The 22012-nt window shown below is 45.6% G+C and overlaps 1 protein-coding gene and 2 non-coding genes across 3 annotated transcripts in view; all 3 read right to left on the bottom strand.

Moving 5' to 3' along the window:
• SF3B3 (splicing factor 3b subunit 3) overlaps positions 1 to 21850 on the bottom strand; it is a 29895-nt gene extending 8045 nt beyond the window's left edge. Inside the window, exons 1-19 of the mRNA XM_068411335.1 lie at positions 21755 to 21850; positions 20899 to 21011; positions 20136 to 20462; positions 18932 to 19104; positions 18418 to 18559; positions 17243 to 17355; positions 16343 to 16480; positions 15203 to 15306; positions 13804 to 13969; positions 13195 to 13290; positions 12587 to 12659; positions 6925 to 7076; positions 6348 to 6503; positions 5782 to 5937; positions 4938 to 5081; positions 3900 to 4022; positions 2334 to 2488; positions 1084 to 1258; positions 255 to 460 (exon numbers count right to left, since the gene is read on the bottom strand). Coding sequence (XP_068267436.1) covers positions 255 to 460; positions 1084 to 1258; positions 2334 to 2488; positions 3900 to 4022; positions 4938 to 5081; positions 5782 to 5937; positions 6348 to 6503; positions 6925 to 7076; positions 12587 to 12659; positions 13195 to 13290; positions 13804 to 13969; positions 15203 to 15306; positions 16343 to 16480; positions 17243 to 17355; positions 18418 to 18559; positions 18932 to 19104; positions 20136 to 20462; positions 20899 to 20968 — 2669 coding nt within the window. The 5' untranslated portion in view covers positions 20969 to 21011; positions 21755 to 21850. The remainder of the gene's footprint in view (positions 1 to 254; positions 461 to 1083; positions 1259 to 2333; positions 2489 to 3899; positions 4023 to 4937; positions 5082 to 5781; positions 5938 to 6347; positions 6504 to 6924; positions 7077 to 12586; positions 12660 to 13194; positions 13291 to 13803; positions 13970 to 15202; positions 15307 to 16342; positions 16481 to 17242; positions 17356 to 18417; positions 18560 to 18931; positions 19105 to 20135; positions 20463 to 20898; positions 21012 to 21754) is intronic.
• LOC137669552 (small nucleolar RNA SNORD111) lies at positions 16967 to 17046 on the bottom strand. The gene has a single exon (XR_011049116.1). It is a non-coding gene; the product is annotated as a small nucleolar RNA SNORD111 (small nucleolar RNA).
• LOC137669554 (small nucleolar RNA SNORD111) lies at positions 19727 to 19808 on the bottom strand. Its single transcript, XR_011049117.1, has one exon. It is a non-coding gene; the product is annotated as a small nucleolar RNA SNORD111 (small nucleolar RNA).
• Positions 21851 to 22012: the final 162 nt, after the last annotated feature.

Genomic DNA, 22012 nt, shown 5'->3' on the forward strand with positions numbered 1-22012 from the left:
GGGTCCAGCAAACACATCTGGAGCACCAGCTCTCAGTGTCACATGCAGACAGATCAGGGTGGGAAGGGAAGGAAAGGCAGGACAAAAGCTTTAAGCATGTGGCAATCACTTCTGGAATTTTGAGCCAGTCTCCTGATAACATGCTGCATCTGGATTTCAACTCAGTAACAGCTGAGCAAAAGAAGGGAAAAAAAAAAACCACAGAAGACTCCTCACAAGCTGAGATTCTTGCTGCACCTGGCAATGCTTCTTACCTGAAGGCAGCTTCGTTCTGCTCTAGCTGGACCAGATCTAACGTGTTTCCCTGGATGGGGTTCATCACCCTGATAACAGAGGCCCACTGTCCATTCCCTGCCTTGGGAGCACCAAAGATGGACTCGGGAAGATTCTCATTCAGAAAGGCTGCAGCCATCTCCGCAGCCAACTCCCTCTCGTCTTCACCTGCAGCCTCCACCATTTCCTAGGGCACATTAAAGGACAGGAGAAAAAGAACAGCTCAGTGGATTTCCTTTCCAGACACGCCGATGCCTTGCGTAGAATACAGCCTCCCTGTTTCCCCTAAGCCCAGGTATTCCAGGGCAAGGCACTGCCTGGGAAGACATAAAAGCCACCAAATCCCAAAGCTTCCACCCACCCTGAGCTCATTCCCAAGGGAGCCTCTGCAGCTCAGAACACAGCAGTGTCAGTTCTGGCCTGCCCAAGGGACAGTTGTCTGGGGAGCTATTTCTCCAAATCAACAACTCTGGAAACAACATTGAGAAGAAAATAACCCACTGAAATCCAGACATCCTCAAACAGTCACAGAAAACCCAGAGAATGGTGTTACAAGCATGACTGTCCTCCAATACGTGGTTCTTAAAGCCTGTTGTAATAACGTGCAAAGAAAGGAGCACTGGGAAGTAGTGTATTCTGCTGCAATTTGTGTTTTGAGGCAGATCTTCACTCCCTTCAGCCCCTGCATTCACACAGGGCACAAAAATTTGCAGGCAACAGCAGCTGGGAACTAGCGAGCAGAGAGGATTTCCAGCTGCAGAAGTCCCTTCTGGGGAAGGGATGTGTGTACCTGTCCCCCACCCCAGTTACCTCAGCCATTTGCTGCTTCCTCTGTGCCTTGGTGGCCTCAGTGTAAGCATTGTGGTCTGTCTCAATGATGATCAGGTTGTTGCTCTCTGGGTGAATGACAAATTTTCGGGGTGTGTACTGCAACGGGAAGGCAACCTGGTTGAAGACGGCCCCCAGCTTCTCCAGTGCCAAAATCCTGAAGGACAAAGATGTGACATGTGTTGAACAAGGTCTGAAAGCAACTGCCCAAGAGAACAAAACTGGAGTGGAGCTTTATGTCTGTGAAACCAGCTAGTGCTGGAGACAAGCAGCACCTTTCTCAGGCCAGACAGCAACTAGCAAACAGCTCCAGAGAGCAGAGCAAAATCAGCAGCCTAAATGGGAGCCTATGCTGCAGGACAGGCATGGTCTGCAGCGCGAGGTCCTTGACTTGAGGGCTGTCACTGTCCCTGGGTGCATTCCGAGTGCCCGTCCCTTTCGGACAGGCTGCTGTGGTGCTGAAGCAAGTCTATCCCGAGAGGAACAGAGAGCACACAGAAGAGGGAAAGTGAGTATTTGGGGAATACATCATCTGAACCTAAATGTGACAGAGACTGTGACACATAATCGAGTGCTCCTCAGAGGCGCTTTAGTTAAGAGTATGAAAAATGCCATGCCAAGTCTTTCTTCCTGTGACTTGCCAGCTGAAATGCCAGTTCTTCTGGCATTCGGTGACTAAAAACCAGAAAGAATGACTCCTTTAAAAGCAATGAATGCTGTAATATTTCAATGAGGACAGATATGAAATAAGCGCCTGTTCAAGTGCATAAAGCAGAGCCCCTGAATTTGTGTTCCCCTATTATTTTCATTTTTCTTTTTAATATCCAAGCTGAACTTTAGAAAGGCTACAAACGCACCCCTGTAATGCCTCTGATTTCTTAAATCACGTGGCCTGTTTTCTGCAAAGTAGCCAATTCAGATGGCAAACCACAAAATCCTAATACACAACGGGTTCACATTTATTAAAAGCTTCCCTCTCCAAGGATCAGAGAATTTGATCGGAGAAGCATACCCCACTTCTTTTTGACAGCATAACTATCTGTGTATTCCATTTGTTTTCCAAAATCCATTCGACTGTTTCTATTAAATCATTATCCATAATCAAATCACCTCAAAAAAACCCTTAAGTCATTTTACCTCTTTCCTTTTGAAAGGCTAGTGAGAATTCACCACCCCTCCCTCTGCCTGACATCCCAGTTCAGAAGTATTTGTGTTCCCCCATCAGTTCTTACCTCAATGTGTTTGTGGAGATGGCTACAATGCCCTCTGGGCACTGCTCAGAAGCAAAACCAGACGCAAACTCCAGCGTCTCATAAGACAGGGGAGTCAGGTGGAAGCGTGACTGGTAAGAATAACTGAGCCAGGAACGGCTTGACATGGCCAGCACCTGGGGAAGACAGACACCAACTTCATGAGGTCTGGGGATGGAGGCAAGCTGACTCCTTGCAACATGAATGGATGTACAGTGCCAGACTCTCACCCACTAGAACAACTGAATTCTTGCAGGTGGACTCCACCCAGCTCAGAGCATACCTTCAGAGATACTACTTGCTTTCAAGTTTTATCTGGAAATGGTGTACGGCACAAAGGGGAACTTTAAAGCACTATCAAGACAACAAATACTCAAACAGGTGCAATAAAAACTGTTATCTGTAAAAGCCAAGATCAACAAATACTTTCGTATCTCTTTTTAAAATAGCCTGTTCTAATGGGAGCAGGTCGTTTAAAATAAATATTACCTGCTTCGTCACAATCCAAATGCTGTAGCACTCTTAAGAGAAATTTACTTAAGGTGATCAGTAGCCTATTTTCGATCAAGTTAAGGGAAACGAAGCAGATGGACTTCTAAACTCTTCAGCTTTATACATCTGGCTAAATCAATTTCCAGCAATAAAAGGTGGCATTACATTGAAACACTCACAGGCTACTCCAAGCCTGTCACTGACTGGCCACAAGCAGCATGTTTTTCTCCCCATATTGTGAGACAAGGAACCAAGACTAGTCTCACAGTATAAAAGCGCTCTGTTCTCTCCGAGTATTGTAAGGCACCTCATCGCCAAGTTCCAGCTGGCAGAATGGCAGGAGCAAGTTGAAGAGATGCACCCAGTGTACCCCTAACAATTAAAGCAGAGCTCAGATTCCCAGATCCAGCCCCCTACACTGACCAGCAATATTTCTCAACTCTGAAAGTGTCATCCAAAAATGATTCAAGCAGGGGGTGGCTGATCTCCCCAGTGCCACATCAGAAAGGCTGGAAATGGCACTTCTGATGAAACACATTCTTCCCTCTATGCCAAATCTTGCAAATATTTTCCTTGAACCACGCAAGGCAGCTGTCCAGCCCCTGGCTGAGCCATTCCCAACATGCCTGGAGACAACCATCCACTGCATCAAGCTGTCAAGGGACAAGGTTTCTACACGGGGCTCTTTCAGCCTCTGTGCACTGAGGCAGGCAAGATGAGGTTTTCCAGTGTCTCTAAGCCCACAAATCTGCTCAGAGCTTTCCAGACATGCTGCAAACACAGCCTGTGGGTCAGATGAGCCTGAGCTCAAAGAAGGCAGTGCAGCACATTACTTCCTAAGAAGTAAGGGGAATACCAACAAGAACAAAGCTGTTTGTGAAAGAGCAAGCTGCGAGCCAGGCAGCTCCGTAATGAAGTCATTCTACTTCCCACCCTGACCCAGAGAGTCCTGCTGTGCTGCAAGGATGCTTCCCCACCCTGGCCACCAATAAGGAAAACGGGGGTGCTGCGGCCAGGGATGGGACCTGCACCCCTCTGAGAGCTTGCCTCACTTACCGCCTCTTGGCCTTGCATTCGGACTCGGAATAGTTTCACAGGCCGTGAGCCAAGGTATCTGGTCCTGGTATCGGAAAGATCGCCAGTCACAGGATCCAGGACAGTCCGCAGCAGCACACCATTCTTGACAGTAGCAAACCAGAAAGTTAGATCAAGATTAGAGCCATTATTCAAAACAGAAGGGGCAATTTCAGAAGAATTAGGTGTTTGTTTTCCTAGCTTCTGGTACAACCCCCTTCTGCATCCACACTGTATCTAAATTGGCTCTTAATATTAAAAAGCACAGCTCCTGCACACTCCTGTGGGGCAGAAAGGAATTACTGTAAAACAAACCAACCAACCAATCCCCCTCAAAACAAACAAACAAAGCCAAAAAACAGACCAAGAAGTTTGGTGCATCACAGAAGCCGTGAAAAACCCGAGGGCTGATTCCAGATCCTAATCCCTCTTGGTACAAAGCATTCACCCAAAAACTCATGCTGCTTAAAAAGACCTTGCGTTCTGACACCAAACCCGAGGCATGCGAGAGAACCTAGACTGCTCCGATTATTTTTACCACATGTTGAATTGTCAAAACAACATTTTTTGGTCAAAGATCAGAGAATCAGTACTGGATGCAACAAAAAGCTGTGCAACAGCAGAGTTATTAGAGCAGAGCCTGTGGCTGTGCATAGTCACTTTGATACTCCGCCCTACAGGCAGTTTTTAAAGAACTGCCCAACAACACTTCACCCAGAAGGGTTTTTTGGAACATGCCCTCTTTCTGGAAGGGGAAAAGCATAATTTGTCCTACATGAAGGCTGGGACAATATGCTGTCTTTTGACTAGTCTCAAGTCTAGGAACGTACGGGGAAATTTGCACCTCTACCAAGTCACACAGTGAATTCCCCAGTCACAGTTGTTAAGCATATTGTAAACAAAGAGGGAACAGTCAGGCTTTGTGCTGTGCTGCATGACGACAAAGCTACCACAGCAATCCATCTTTCCAGGGAATGCTCAGCAAGAAACGCCTGTCAGAACCCGGCCGGCACCCCTCACCTGCAGACCGATGTTCAGGTACAGAAAGCCGATGGAGCCCCTCTCCCCCAGCTCGTCCTGCTTCTCTGTGCCACCCATCTCCACAATGCACAGGGACTCGGGCTGCGCAGGAAGGGCCTGCATGCTCAGCGGCTGTAAGCAATCCTGTGAGAGACAGGAAAGAGGTACCACACCAGTCAGCAAGGCTTGGCATGGCAAGAGAGCATTCAAGCTCCATCCAAGGAGCTTAAAGATGCCCTTTTAAATCTCCATAAAGAAGTATTCAGCACAGAAAAAAGAAAAGTCACAATAGACGCTGGCTCTGTGGATTTTGGCAAGCAGGAGTGGTTGCAGCCCTCGGGTTTGAAGAAGATAAACTGGATCCTTCCAAACTGTTCTAGCACAGTTTGCAGCTATTTAGCATGAAGAGACCTGAGCAAAGTTTATGTTACTTCAGTCATCCTTTGAACACTCATCGCTTGCAGGTAAAGGAATGATAATGCTGGTTTGCTGCTGACCTGCTTGCAGAAGGAGTCTGCTTTTGCTACGTTATAAACAGTGAGACAGGGAGGAAAAAAAAACCCAAACAAACACCAAAATGAAACAAAAAAAGAAAATGCTTTCCCATTACATCAGCTGAACCTCCAGGCATGGGCGAGACTACACCAAACACGGCAATCTGTTACAGGTTAGGATCAAGGGCCGTGCCTCCTCCCAAGCAGCACAGAAAAGCCAGTCAAGCTATTCATTCCTGGTCATCCACCTGACTACAGAAAGACAGCTTGGACGGACACAGCCCACCTCTGGAGCACCCTTCTGAACACTTCAAGCCAACGGAAGAGGCAGAAACAGCATAGTTACCCACCGAAGGGTCAAGGGAGATAATTCTGACAGTGTTGTCCACCAGCCCAACAGCAAGGAACCGGGAACGCTGCTCCCCAGGGGGAACGTTGGCCAGGCTCATGCAAACGACATCAGCCGACATCTCCTTTCTCTCCGTGTACTCATTCAGCTGTCCTGACTGAGAAAGAAAAACACAAGAGACTTATCAGAGAGCCAATAGGGCAACCCAGCATCAAAATGTCTCTCCCACACCTTCCCTCCTACATATTTTTTTTAAAGAGAGTGCTTTGGATTTTTTATATATTTTAAAATGATTTCTTTACAGCCTTATTTCAGCTACTATTAGAAGAACCAGAATAGCAATAGGATAAGTACACAATTACCAGCCTCGGTTAAGAACCTCAGTCTTTAATTAGCCATTAAATCACCTCAGACAGAGTTCAGATGTGGAGGGCTTTGATCTATCTGTTCTAGAAGGATGCTTCACTCCAGAATCCTTTTCTGCAGGTCTGATCAAGGATCACTCTCTGGCATGCCCCATACTCTGCCTTGCTCTTCCAAACTCATTCACAACATTAACACACGTACCGGGTCCATCTCAAAGTAAACCAGTTCTCCGCCAGTCAGTGCTATCACTACTTGTCTCTGGTTCACAGCACATTTTACAATGGTTTTCTTCCCTGGTGTCTTCCATTCGTTTACTCTCTTATCTGCTCGGATGTGCCGGATCCCATCTGGATAAACCTGAAGGAAAAACAGAATTGATGTGACCTTTTTTTATTTACCATCCCCTTCACAACTCCCATCTCCAACTCCCATCTCACTGGTGATTCCAACACAGAAAAAGCCAAAGGCAAGCACCGCTCCTGGCAGCAGTGATCCATTAGCTAGGGAACAGGCTGAACCAGCACGAAGCCACTCGCCAGCTGGAAGCATTGCGTCTTTGATCTACAGCAAGGAACTACTGAGCACGCACTGACAGAGATCAGGACCATCTTCAGCTGGTCCAGTTTCACTTAGCGGGATATAAAAAGGGAAAGGCTGAAAAAGTGTCATTCTCTGCCAATCCACACCTTTAGACAGGACATATGTTACGCTACTGTAGAAACCACGGCCGTGCAGCAAGCAGAGAGTGGCAGACATGTCAGAAGCAGCTTTCCATTACCTGTACCAAAGCATCATCACCAAGAAGAGAGCAGGACAAGGTGGGTGTAGTACCCAGGAATCCAGAGTCGGTGACTTCTTCTACAGTCTCTCCGATAGACAGCACCAGTGTGGCATTTACGAAGGACACAATGATATAGGCATCAAATTCATCTGGTCAAGGGAGACAGGGAAAAAAAGGGTGCTGATTAAATAAATGCAAGGCTTCCCAACAAAATTAGCTGTCTGACAGATGTCTAGCAGTTACTCTTCAGTAGAATTCCTGTGATAATTACATCTGCTGGCAGGATTGTGCAAGTTCGCTCTAGGACACACTGTCCACAAGCCAGCCACTGCTAGACTCCAAACAATGCAAGACTGAGCCAGGGATCGAAGGATGATCCAGATACAGAGTCAATGCACGATACTCTGGATTCTGGCAAGCAAGACTCCTGCCTACTTTTTTCAAGGACAGCACAAGGCCTATAAGTCTTTAAGACACTTGCCCCACCTCACAGGAAGAGCTGAATCCAGATTTAACACCCAATGAAGTCAAATGAAACGCTCTGCTCCAATAATCTGAACACATGGATCCCATCTGCAGAAACTGTACCACGGATGCCACAAACAGGAGGTTGCAGGACCACATCTCTATCTAGTATCCACATAATAAAAGGCTGCAGAGAAGATTAGGGTGCATCGCAGCAGAGGAGCTCAGGGTTAGCCTGCTCTGCCCTCAGTCAGAAGCTCAACTAGCTGGCATTCACACAGGCACCCATACAGTCTCCTGGGATGTGAAACAATTATGTTTTTAAGACAGAGCAAACACTGACATTTACTTCTACTGAAATAAGTGACAGTATTGCAACTATGATCTCCAGTACTGGCTTCTCCCAAAGGGGACAGCTTGGGAGAGTCCAGTAGCTTAGACGTGGAAGTGCTACACTAATCAAAATAGCCTTAAGAGCTCATTTGTAAATAGGGAAACATTGTGGAAAACAAGGGTAGTAGGACTGGGCAAAAGGAATGCCCCGGTTCACTGCTGTCCATTGTCATTCTGCAGAAAGTGATAGGCGTTAAAGAGGGGGAGAGGAGATCTCATTAAAACAGAGTAACAAAAGCAACAGAAACAATGAAGTCTGTTGGGAAACAGAGCCAGGAGCCTCGGTGGAGAAATAAGATTGCTTCAGAGAAGCAACTCCACTTCTGCTGCTGTTGTCATGCAAATGCTATTTCTTAAAAAGAAAAAATTCCCCATTTTAACACAACTCAACCCAAAGCTCAAACTTATGCACCACAGCACAAGAGAATTAGCAGGGGTGAAGGTGTAAGAGAGCTGTCACAGTTTCTGCCCTTGAGCAGAGTTTCTCCATAATTTGCAAATGTGGGAGACAGGAGAAGTGGCTAATGACTCTAAGTAAAAGAAAGAAAACAGAGAACTCCCACCGGGATGAATACAGGATGCCAGCAAATACCATGCAGCAGCTTAAAGAAACTGAACTGGGTTAACTGAAACAAACGCTTCGGGAACTGATCCTTTTCTTATCCACCCTGTTTAGAGGGAGGCGTTGCCAAACCTGCTGTGTCACGTTTATAACAGAAAGCTCTTACATACAGCTGAAAATATGCAAGAGAAAAAAAAACATCATTCTTTTCTCTGACATCTGGTATACAGATCGCAGCTCTGATCAAACTGGAGAGCTTTGTATAATTAAAGCAATTCCAACAGTGGTCTGCGGCATAAACTCCATGACTCCTCCATTAAGTGGTCACGGCCTAAAACCTCCAACATGCTCCCGCACCCCACAAACAGGAGCATGTCCACTTGGGGAAATGCGAAAACAAGAACTGCAACTGAACACAGAAACTGATTAGTAAGGCCAACTATTTAAACACTTGGCTTAACAGGAGAATTTCTCTAACGTTAACAGCAGATGGTAAGAGCTCGGTAAGACATACACCATTACACACTGGCTATTTTCTACACTAAATAGCAGCTTCTCCTACAAACTTGCATGAATTTTTCAACACCAGAAGCCTACAAGAATTCCTCGATCGCTTTAAACAGAGACTCTAGCAGTTCACAGGCTGAGCATTTAATTCATAAATATCCTGCAGACAGGATGTCCTAAAAATTCCATTTCAGAGACCAACGTTGCTTTCCAAACTTCTTGAGAGCTGCTGCCTGCCTTCCTCCCTGGGGGCTGTCATTCTCATGATAAACCGCCATGTCCCAGCTGGAGGCTTAACCATGTGATGTGGAGCAGGACAAAGAGCTCCCATTTGAAAGCGAAACAGATTCCCTTAGTCCTACTCAAAACGAAAACTCATTCCTACCTCTAATACTTTCTTAGCTCTTTCTTTTCACTGGCTTACAGTTATATTAGAGCATGCCTTCAAGTCTGTGTCAATAAGAGTGACAAGTGCATTTCTGCTTGATGTCCAGTAGCGTTGCTTAATGCCTCTCTGCTGAAGCTTTTGAAATAAAGGGTTTGATTTACCAGAATGAAGTCAGTGAATCAGACGCATTCATCGAAATTCAAACAATACAATTTTGGTTTAGAAAATATAGCAGCCTAGTTGAAATAAGAGCACTAAATCCCTGGGGCACACTGAGAAGTATTCTCTGTCAGAAAAAGAAGAGATCTATAGATTTTAATATGAAAAGATATCTACTTAGCTCTGCACAATCCCAAGCATAACATCAGGCTGCCCGGTTTTGAACAGACAGACGTTATTTTTTATGGAGACACAAGACTTTAGAGATGCTTATTACCGTTCTAATTGCTCCAGTCAGCTCCTTTCAGAAAGGAACAGACATTTTAATGACTCTGAAGAGCCACAGCTGGACTGACTCTCCTGTACAAGCTTTCTGCGCACGTCACGACCAGTTATGAAAACACCACGTCTCAGTCCATGAACTCTAAACTACTGTCCTTTCTGTTATTTGTCATGGATTAGTTTGAGTTAGCCCACGAGAACTCCATTCCTACATGCCAGTCCATGCCTGATACAGTTTTTTCATGCTCCACAGCATCCGGATTTGCACCGATACAAATGTAGTCACCACTAGCTCAGAGGAGTTCAGTGAACAAACACATGAGCAGTGACAAAATTTGGGATTATTCTCACTTAAACGATACTGATGGGATGACAGCACATTCTCCTGGGCTTCTGTTTACTACTGCAGGGAGACTCCGCAGCTGTGACTCACTGCACATTGCTTTTCATGCCATAGTGCCGGGTACGGAATGCAGACCGTTAGGTCTCTGCTCACATCTATCCCCACAGAAAGCACACAGCTATCTAGCTCCCCAGACATTTAACTGCAAGAGAGGGTTTGGTCCAAATCCACTTCTGTCTGATGGGCAGACTCATCCCATAACTGCAGGGCAATCCCACACCAGCAACATCTACAAGTGCTTCAAGCACACTCGACCATTTTCTCTTGGAGGTCTGTACAAAGCAGCCAGGAGTCAATCCTCAGCCTAGAAGGGAGCTGAAAACACCCCTGAAATGCTAAAAGCAGAGGTGTGCAAGAACTGACTATTCTGCAGAGACACAGTTGATTATTTTCTTCCCCAAAGACTCTACAAGATGGAATGGGAGTTGCTTTCTACTCCTCAGCTACTGAACTACAAAGGCACCAATCTCCAACTACACAACAGCTTAGCATAAAAGTAGCCCCGTGATTTTGGGATTCTCTGCGGTTAACCTGTGGGACAGCACAGTAGCCCCTAGCAGTAGGTACACACCTGTGGTGATCAGCACCTCCACCACCAGCCACCTGTGGAAGAAAAAAAGAGGCTTGGTATTGGTAGTGTGTATCACCACGTACCAGCCAAGGTTAGTATTCGCTTTGAAGGCTGCAAACCTGTATGTGTCTTACAGAGGCCTTGCAGCACGTGCACACTGAGGCACTGAGGCAGAGCCAGGCAGCCTGACACTGCAAACTGAGCACTCCCAAACCAGCACTTGGGCAGTTTTAAGATTAGATACATGTTTGAAGAGGTTCTGCAGTCTTCCTGATTAAAACCCACTAAAACCATTTCTGAATTCAGAGAGTCGTAACTTTGGTGATCGGTTTTACATAACTTTAAACTGTATTCAGAATGTAGCATGGTTCACAGCAGCTACAGATTCCAGCTTTTTGGAAATCATCGAGATGATCTTCATGCTGGAACCTGGAGAATTTGGAAGGAGGAAAAAAAAGAGGCAGCGAGACTGGTCTGTTTCATGTAGGTTAGCAATGGTCCTCCATCTCCTGAAAAGTCAAAGTCATTCTCTGGAACGTCCACCCGCCAAGAGAAAAGGTTTTAAAACTGTACGGTGATGTCAGAAGCCTCCACCTCCCTGATGGAGCAAATATTACCAACTCCTTTTCCAGAAGGCAGGAGCAAAGGTTTGTCTCTAACAAACCGGAATGCCTCTTTTAAGAAAAGCACATATTTTTGATATGAACTGTGGAAATACTTTCCTTCTGAGCCTTTTATTTCTGGGGAACATGAAGGCACTTTGTGCTCAAAGCTCCTTCCATGCTGCTTAGGCAGTACACGAGTCTCAGAAGACGAGCATAGGAACTGATGGCAGGTTTCAGATAGCAAGGCAAATCCCACAGCAACGTTTGAAATTCCCACAGGATTACTGGCTCCCTGGAAGACACGCTACTCTACGATTGCTTAAAAACAAGATACCAAGTCACCACAGCAGGCTAAGGCCTCCACTGCAACCATCTGGCATTTCTATATCCAGTGCATAAACCTACGGGAAGTCTTTGCGAGATTTATACAAAGCACTGACTCAGAAATAATCACGGAGCCTGTCACTACCCAGGATAGGTTCATTTCAGGCTCTTCAGGTGTTTCTGAGGCACTCTGTTCTCACCCCCAAGAGAAAGGCAGGACAAGGGATGACATTTCCTCTTGTACTTTAGTTAGGCAAATCCATAATCCTGCTCCGGCAGGGGGATTGGACTAGATGATCTTTCGAGGTCCCCTCCAATCCCGAACATTCTGTGATTCTGTGATTATTTCAGATGAGGAAAAAACCCCCAAGCCCACAATCCGGTACCTTCTGCCAAATTCAAATCTTGACCTTCCTGGAATCAGCAGCATCCTATACACCATTGGGCGTTTGAATAGGAGCGTGTCCTAGCCCAGACAGACTGTTTTCTTTGCAGATATGCATAGAGGGAAGTAATAAAATACAGACACTGTTGCTGATTTATCTTCTTTGTTCCATAATTTGTATCCCACTCTCTTACAAAGAGCTGATTACTGTAGTTGTCAACACGTATATAAAGAACTGCAACTGTGCTCCAACAAAAAGCATAATCATTGCCTGCTGATGTCAGAGCAAGAACTTATGGGAAGTGGGAAAGGATGAGAAGTTCAGCAGCTTCAGGCTGCAAACAAACAGCTGATGCAGCGTACTGGGTGATGGATGCGGCTGCAGACAGGTGCTTCTTTGTCAAAGGGAAGCGTGATAATTCTAGGGGACCTGAGGGTGGCTTCTAAGTACAAACAGGTAGTTGCTGATTCAAAACATAACTTTTGGGGACAGCACACAACCATCACGTAGCACTTTTCCTATCTCCTTAGACAGAAAAACAAAAAAAACCTGAACAAACAAAATACACCAAAACCCATTATCACCTCCCTGCACTTTAGGAAAACACTGCATACCTTCAACATGTCTCCTCACAGTCCATACAGCATTGGGGTTACCAGGCAGCTCTGAGACGGCCATTTCAGACACCTAAGAGTAAACAGGAACAAGGTTCTTTTGCAAACAGATGTTTACACTTACTACAGTTAGTCACCAAACCTCCAGCAGCTTTTAAGCTTTCCCATAACTAGGCAGGAAAGCTAATAATTCCCAATTCTGATGCTCGCTCTCCCTGTGCCAGATGTGCTATGGGGTAAAATACATTCAGCAACAATACGGCAACATGAGACCTCTGGATGATCAGCTTCAAAACAAGGTCACCCGCCCCCAGCAAGGAGATCAACAGCAGCAGCTGGCAGAGACACCAGCAATGTTCCAGCTCAATACACTCAAGTATTAGAAGAGACAAAATGCAGGTGGTTGGAGTCAATTGAACAAAAAGCCCTTGAGACTGTAACAGTAAATAGCACCACCCTTCTACTTCCAAGAAGCAAGCCTAGTGAACGCTGCTCTCTCCAGACTATGGCAAAAGGAGAACCCTTTCATTTCAGCACCCTTATTTCAAGGATTTTCTCCCACTGTCCCTGCCTCTCAAGCTGTTCTTCTAAAGTGCTGGAAGTCTTACTTCAAGTCCATGCCTTAGAACTCTCAGAGATGACCGGGGCCCCCGACCACAAGCCACATACAACTGGGGTGTGTCTTCATTGGCCAAATCCGCTATCTGCATGGAGAAAGAGTGTCAAACGATACCCACAAGAAAATAAAACTCAGCTATATACGCCATACTACTGCTTTAAGAATGCTTTTTTCAAACACTGAAAACAGTGAAGATGCCATAGGGTGTACCATCTGCTGCCCTGAAATAATGTCAAGTTTTCACCAAACTCTCTGCAGAGCAGAGAACTGGCCTCATGGCCAACAGAGGAGCAGCACAGGACTGCTGGCTGACACCCTGTGTCCAGATATATATTTATCACCACAGGAATCAAAGGCTGCCAGGCCAGGCACCAGTCTTAGTCAGCTGCCTGAAAATTTAGCAGACTTCCTTTTCTATCAGCATTTAGTATAGAGCAGTATTTCTGGAAACCTAGGATAACATAGCTTTGGTGACTCAGCTCACACACAAATACCCCGCAGAAAAGCAAAGGAAAAAAAAATCATGCATCTATGATCAATTCCTCTGTAAATGAGAAAGATTTATGTGGTGAATGGGAGCTTGGTGATGGCAACGTACCTGACAACACAGAATAGGAGACAAACTGTCCAACTCATCCACCAGCACCAGGTTCTTGAGAGGCCGTGGCTGAAAAAAGAACGTATCTCCTTCCTCAAGAGGCATGGCAGAAGAGAACTCTGGCTCCTCATCATCATCACCCAGGTGAGCTATCTGGTACAGGTAACTTGAGACAGAAAGCAAGAGCAACAGCATGTTCAGTGCAAAGCTCGTGTACCCTTCTCTAAGAAAGGCTTAGCTAGATATCCAGGCAGCAGGAAGAAGAAATCCTTCCCTACATTATACAGCTATGAAAATTCAGCGTTAAGGATTGTCTTCTTAGTGACAAAACGTTTAAAGGGAATCAGAGGCCTGTGAAAACAAACAAACAAAAACCCCACAAACAAAAAACCTACCACAATCTTCCCCCTCCAAACCTCCTCATTTGTAGTTGCCCCTGGCAAGGTATCCCAGGGTTTCAGCATCTTCTCTGTTTACCCTTGAGCCTTTCAGATATTCTTGTGTTAGAGCCAAAGCACCAACTGACAGCTGAGGCCAAGAGCAAGGTCAATGGCTAAGGATGCAACTCCACAGTTATCTATTTTATTGGAATACTCTCACCTCACTATTTTTAACCGCATTCCCTATTCCATTTTATGAGCCTGAATATCACAACAATCAAGTTACACTTCAGAGGGAACAAAAATAAAACCAGAAAGACTGATTTATTTCCTGGTTTTAATAAAGCTCAAATGAATATGGCTTCCTCAAGAGCTTGGTTTACACAACTGAATTCAGATTCACTCCAGTGAACTGGCTGGAGCTCCCCCAGGTGGCTGACTGCAGGTGTAGTCAGAAGAAAGTATTAATCTCCATTCCTGTGAATCCCTGGCTTAGACACTTAGACATCTTCAAAGGTGTGCAACGTCTTCCTGAAGTCTTTAGAATATACTAGAACCCCAAACATGAATTGAGAAAGCCCTCAAGTATACATCTATTAAGGAAAGGAGCACAGTTACTGATAACAAACCCTATCTGACCTATATGACCCTGAGTGAGCCATAACACACAAAAGTTCAATGAAAACTAATCAAACTAATTAAAAGATAATTTATCTGGATACATGATGGACCCCATATGAACTGCAAGTGCTCAACTGTTTCAAAGCCTACTGCAACAGCATGTGATCTTTCGTTCTCTGCACTGTAATATCTAACCCGGGTTCAAACAAGAAAATTCCCCCATTCAGTCATAGTCTAAACAACTTGTTCTGCTCAAGCTATGTGAACAAAGCATTACTTCACTCATTAAAACACAGGTGTCGTCTTTATATGTCAGTAAGTTCAAGGGTCACTTTGCAGCCCTGAATAGAAAGGGTCTGTTTCAGGGGAAAAATGCTGACGTAAAACTGTTTACTCACTGGTTTCCAAATTCAGATGCCACAAAGAGAAACCCCGTCTTCAGCACGCACATGGCAGCAGCGACAGGAACAGTGTCAAAGTACTTCAGTCGGATCTCTGTTACCTGAAAGCAGAAGACAATGTCACTGTGCTAACAAAGTACTAGAGCTGTACCTGTGTGATTTAATAAAAAAAGCCTGCCTAGCTATCCTCTCCAAAGAGAGTGGGTCAGGCATAACCACATCAGTAGTTTGGGGCAGCAGGTTATAAATCACAAAATCCAGCAGACTATTTTGAGCACCCAAGTCAGACTGCCTGTTTTATTCTAAGACTTTCTGGCTTTGATAACACTGAGTCAGTTTGGAAAAAAAACAGCTGCGAAAATAGCAAGCTGCCTCAAAGAAAGAAGAAATTTGCTTCACTGAACAACAGCCATGCCCCAACATGTGAAAAATTAATTGTCCTGAGCAAATTTCTACATTTGATGTGGTCACAACAGCTCTTGGTGAAACATCCAAGAACAATCCTAAGCCACTTAAAGATGCTACACAATCATCCCTCGTACCAAACTTGACATGTGTAGATGAAGGAGGCACTAACGTGCAACACTTACTCGGAAAGCCCAACTGATTCACTGCAGCAGAGATCTTTTCATTGCAAAATACTAAGACAAGCAGCAGCAAGCCACTGCAAGCTTGTTATTTCAACTCACGGATCAGCTGTACCAAGCTATCTACCTCAGTTTGCAAAAAGATTGATTGCAGCATGCAAATATTCAATTAAGAGATGAAATAGAGAGCACCTACTGTGATCTAGAGAAACCAAGTTCCCGAGAATTAGCTTCTGGAATACCCTCTAGCAGGTTCATGAACCACACTTTACAACACATCTTTTGAAGAAAGGATCACCTGCGGAACATCTAAAATATGCCCAAGTGACTCTGCAGCATAATTCCTACAGGATTTTGCAAGCCTTGTGCTGTGTCTCTGTATGAGTAAACACCAGTCACAGCTGCGGGTATAACTGTACTACAAATCACCTATAACACATGCCATTACACAGCTAAACCCACAATATTAAATATTTATCACTTCAGAGAATCAAAATAATGACTAAGGACTCTTCCCAATTAATGCTTTTGTTTTTCACATGATGCTTACCATGTCTTCATCAGTCTCCAGAGTAATTTTGAAGATGTCTCCCTGCTCTGTCTGGGCCAGGAAGAAGAACATGGACTTGGTCTTATGTGTAGCAGAGCAGACAAAAATCATACCCCTCTCTGGGTCATCCAAGTCATTCTGTCAAGAAAGCAGAGGTCACTGGTGGAATTACCTGGCGAGTGCAGATGTGATTTCACTGACTGAAGTATTTCCATTTCACAGGTGCCTTAAGAGCTGATAGTACATGAGGAGGCTTTTAACATAAAGCACATCCCCTCTGTTACACCTGTAGTTACCCTTGGTACAGCTCTACCCCAGAAGGAAATACATTTCTAAGACACTGTGCCTAAGCACCAGCCCCCCCCCATCTTTTTTTGCCGTCCTCCCTTGAAAACTGCCTCACTTATCAAAGCCAAACAGAGGCAAGGGCTGCAATCCACGTACAGCTGGTTTTGAGCACCTGAACACTGGCAGCTGTTCAAAGCACTGTCAAAGCACATGATTTGCAAAGGAAGCAGCCTTAGATATAACAGAGCAGCTGTCAAATTCACCTGCGTACACAACAGCAACCGTGACTCACCACCTCAAGTAATCCTGTCTTACACTGACAGCACTGCCACTGCACAGCCTGATCAGAGTCTCTGGAGTATCTCCAGCATCAATCTCAGAGAAGAGACATGAACCAAGCTCATCACTTCAGGCTATGCCCACTCCCGTCCTCCCTCACAGATAACACATGCAGCCAGGAAGGCAGATGATAACCCAACACACTTTTAACTCCTTTTTCCCTTACTTTAAAACCTCCCTGACTCCTTTAACCTTAAAAGGTAAACACCAAGCATTCATTGAGCACTGACAAAGATAATCTTAAAAAGAGGGTAGGAATCCCCAAATTCTCACCCGTCTCCTGGGAATTGGGCATCTGATATCAGGCTGGTCACCAAAGTTTTTATAAGTAATATAGTTTTCGGAACAGATCAGCACCCCGCTAGGTCCATCAGAACCACCAGGAACTGAAACACAAAAAAGAAACATTATTATAACAAAATCCCTTACCACAGATCTGCCTGCCTGCAGAACACTTCTTTTGGTTTTCTTTAAAGCAACATAGTTTCCAGTGCTATCACCCTACATATACAAATCTGCTCTTATTGAAGGGGAAGACCAAGACTGAGTACAGATGCCTGTGCCAGCATGAGAACAGGGCAGATGGAACTAGGGGACCAGGAAGGAGAAAAAGATTCAGACAAACTGCTTACATTTTACCCTTCCTGGCTTGTTCTCGTCTAGAAAGCCATGACATGCCCAAAATACCACATTAGCAATTTGTCAGTTAAACACAACCCTTGGGTTACTGGCATGCTGCCAAAAAAATCCACCAGATGGTTTTCTGCCATAGCTTTCATTTTTAGAGTATGTTTTTTAAAATGCTTCTATTGAGATCCCAGCGTAACAAAAGGCATCATCAAAACAATAACAGCGGTCAGATCCAGCCCAATATTTGCTGTCTGAGAGCTGCCTATGGAAGATGCAACAAAAGAGCAACCACACAAGGATGCTCTCCTAGCTTAGCTTCCCTTCTGCTTGGAGAGGAGTCTGCAGCAGTTCAGCAGCTTCCCAGGTCGAAGGTATTAGGCTGGCTTTGCATCCCATCCCTGTAAGTGGGCTTTTAGTCCATGGATTCATCTACTGCCTTTTGAATGTGTATTAGCTGATGGAATCCCATGCAAGAGAGTACATCAGGACCTATGCATTACCTAAAAATACATGCTTTTGCATCTGCTACCAGCTAATTTCAGTTAATATCTCTTAGCTTTGGAATCCAGAGAATATCCAGAATACATCTAAACAAAGAGAGATGACGAGCACTTTCAAACCGCAGCCGTATTTATGAATTCTTGCAAATTTCCATGTGTGAACCACCACTCATTACCTGACTCCAAGGTCAATTAATTTATACAATGGCTCAAGCTACCATCGAAACAACTCTTAAGACGTAAAGCGTATTGATTCTGTTTTTCCCTGGGGAACGGGAACCAAGTAGATCCACAGTAAAATGACTTAGTGGGCAGTACCTGTTATAAGGAAGTTGCCATGCTCTTCCAAGGGCTCACTGTATTTCCTAACAACGTGGTTCAAACCCAAGTCCAGTTCATAAAATGTCAAGGTCTGTTGTGTGTTGGCTGCTGCTTCTCCTGTGGGATCATTGTCTGCTTCCTAAAACAGAACACATGAAGCTGTCTTTCAAGAAAGGTATTAAAGGAGGAGCAAAGCTGACACACGGGGAAACTGTTTTGAGTAACATTAGAATGAAGTCCAAAAAAAGACTTGCTGGAAGATGCACAAAATAGGGTTCAGAGGAAGAAAACATGCACATTCGCAGCTGAACAGCAAGAATTTAAGAAGAATCACCAAGCCAGAAGAGACTTGCCTATTTTGACTGAAGGGAAGACAAAAAGCAAATAAGCTCGCAACAAATGAAAACTGTCTCAGACAGCAAAAGCGTTCCCCGCCTCCACAGACAGATTAAGAACAGAAGAGGAACGACAAAGCTCAAAAGACAGCAAAAGGAGATCAAGCTCTTCTCACCTCATAATCCATTTCCAGACAAGCAAACATTGGGTTTTCAAATCCCACATCGACTCCCACCACGTGGTAGACCAAGGTATTGGCCTTGTGGGCTTCCAGCGGGGAGGAAATGGTGAGACGAGCAGCAGCATCTCTGTTCAGGATATACACCAGCTTCTGCTTTTCAATAGCACCTGCAAGGAAAGGCCAACAGCACCTGAAGCACATCACCTGACAGTCAAATCTGATCACACCTGCAGTCCAGTATCAATGTGTAACTTAGCAGGAGACTGTCGGTGTTACTTCTGCTGAAGTTCACCATTGGTATTTATCTCTGTGCCACCAATTCACTTCGAATGTTTCACTTTAAATGTTTCAGGCTGCAAGCACAAACAACAACTCCAGCTCTTTAAAGCCAAAGACTGATCCTTTGACCTACATTCATCTAGCCCAATATTCAATCTACAATGACTACAGGCAGATCTACTCACTCATTCCACCACACGAGAGATGACAGACTGCAGGGAAGGAAAAACAAATTGAAAGAAGCAGCCAGATGTTCCACCATTTAAAGCCATTCAGCAAGAAGACCTTTTCTCAGAAATATTTTAAGTGAACAATGTATTCTTGCCTGATACACAGCATCCACAACATAACAACATTATCACCCTTAACTACCAACGAGAATGGCACAACTGTGATTGTGCTACCTTCTCACCCAGGAAAACAAGCCTTGTTACAAAGGAAACAATATTAACTAAGACACTTCATGGTAAATCTTATAAAAAACATCACCCAGGCGTTCTTCTACCTGTGAAGCCTGATCAGAAATGCATCTAGCTGTCTCCACGATACATCTCAGAGAAGAGACATGAATTCATAACATCATTTCAGGCTATGGGAGCTGACGGCCTATGCTGTAGCACGGGTGCCTGCAATCCCTACTTCTCTCACAGACACCACACTTCAGGGCTGTGCACACTACTAACCAAGCTGGCCTCTTTCCAAATGGTTTTGGCCCAGCATTAGAATTAATTTGTGTGATTCCATCAGCATCAAGGAACTATTCTGAATGCCTGCATTCTCCTTGACACGTCCCATAGCCTAACAAACTGTCTGAGAAGAAACACTTTCAATTATACCTGGCAGAAACTCGCTCCAAAACAAACATCCTGAAGACAGGAGAAAAAGAATAAGGAGAAAACAAGCTGACAGACTGACTTACTGATCATGACAGCACGGCCCTTTGGGTCTACAGCCAAGTACTGGCCGGGAACGATTCTGCGACACCCGCTCTTGCCAAAGGTTTCCTGATGAATCTTCTCAAACACGTTCTTTGAGGGCTGGTACTCCAGAATAACAATCCGTCCCGAATCACTGCCCACGACGATATAGTCTTTAGTCCCACCTGTCAGCCTAAAGGCCATAAGGGAGCGAATGACTCCGAACACTTCCACGGTCAGCAGGGTGTGAACCTTCCCCGTGTTGGGATCGGGGCGAAGCAGCTCCAGGATCTTGCCCCGGGAAACAACGATTTCTTGTTGTTTGGTTCCTAAAGAACCCAAAACATGAAGAAGAGTTAGCAACAACACAGCAGAACAGGCAATTTCAAGAAGCACTATGAAAAAAAGAAGATAAAACTTCATGACTACTAAATGCCAAAGAGTTTTATAATTCTATGGAAGAATTCAAAGCAACTTATTCACCACACTGGGTACCACTATTGTTTGAGCATCTTCTAACAGACCAGGAAAGTGAACAAAATACTAAATTAAATCTATTCATAATCAAGCCAGACTTCTCTTGATCTTTCCACAAGTTACAACAGCTCAAGTAACACACGCAAGAGCAAATTACTATATATCAGAAACAAAAAATAATACTGAAACAGACTAGCTTCAGCAACCCAACCAAATAAAGAACAAACGTCTTTTTTCTTCTACCACCCAAAAGAGCTCAAGCCAAGATGTGTTACAGGAAGAGATTACCTGAGAAGTTGCCATGGATAGCAAAGCTAATGCCGGTGGCACGCTGCAACGTCAGGTTGTAGAGAAACATGTTGGCAACGGGTTCGCTTCACCTTATAGTAGCTCTGCTGAGTCTGCAACAAGCAGAACAAAAATATATACTTTGTAAAAACAAAGTCTTCCATACAGCACAGAGAGACAACCACTGCCCTCTTGTTTGTCTGCACATATCACTTTATATTAGAAGGCTTACTGCCACCCAGTTAAAGTTACTTGGTATTTAGTAGTACTAAGAGTAAAAAGGCTCTCCCAAAGATAACTAGGCTGCCGAGTGTCAGCTGAGCTCCTTGCTGCCGCATGACTGATTAGGACTTCCAGCTAATTACCTCTCCTACGGTTTTAATTGTTCAGAAACCACACAAAGTTAGGGAATCCCTCTAGAGGTGCCCCACGCCGTTACACCTCACTGATCTCGCCACTTCATTTAACATGAGCCAAGCTACCCACAAGGAGCGAGCGCCTGAGCCGACTTCATCCCGCGGGGCTAAGGCGGGAGGGAACTCCAGCTGCTCCGCCGGCTGCTGCAGGCCGCAGGCCAGGGGAACCGGCCCTCAGCCGCCCGAGCCTTGCCCAGGCCCTCCCAGGGCCCACAGCCCGGGCGGGCTCCCCACACCCTGCGGGGAGCATGGTCGCGGGCTCCGGGAACCGGCCACGGATCAACGCCCGGCCCGGCCGCCCCTCACAGGCCAGGCCCCGAGGGGCCCGCGGCGCTCCAGCCTGTGGCTCCTTCCCCCGTCAAAACGGCGGCCCGTACCGCGCCTCCCCAGTGGTGGGGAGCCACCACTGAGCGGGCGCGGCGCGACGGAGACGGGCTTACCGTGCGGACAGAGGCGGATGGCTGCGGATGCTGATCCGGCCTAGGCGGGCGCACCACCGGCCCGCTCCGCCATCAGCCCCGCGCCTGCGCCTTGTCTTCCCGCGCCTCCTCGCAGGGGCTTTCTGCGAGGCCCGACGCGCGCGCGCCGTGTGGCGAGGGGAGGCTGCCCTCGACAGCGCCTGAATCATCACGTGGCGATGGCAGCCGCTCCCCGTACCAGGAGCCTCCGGAAAAAAAAAAACCTAGCCGTCTTTTCGC

This window comes from Nyctibius grandis, chromosome 12 (assembly GCF_013368605.1).
Source record: "Nyctibius grandis isolate bNycGra1 chromosome 12, bNycGra1.pri, whole genome shotgun sequence".
In the NCBI taxonomy this organism is placed as follows: domain Eukaryota; kingdom Metazoa; phylum Chordata; class Aves; order Nyctibiiformes; family Nyctibiidae; genus Nyctibius; species Nyctibius grandis.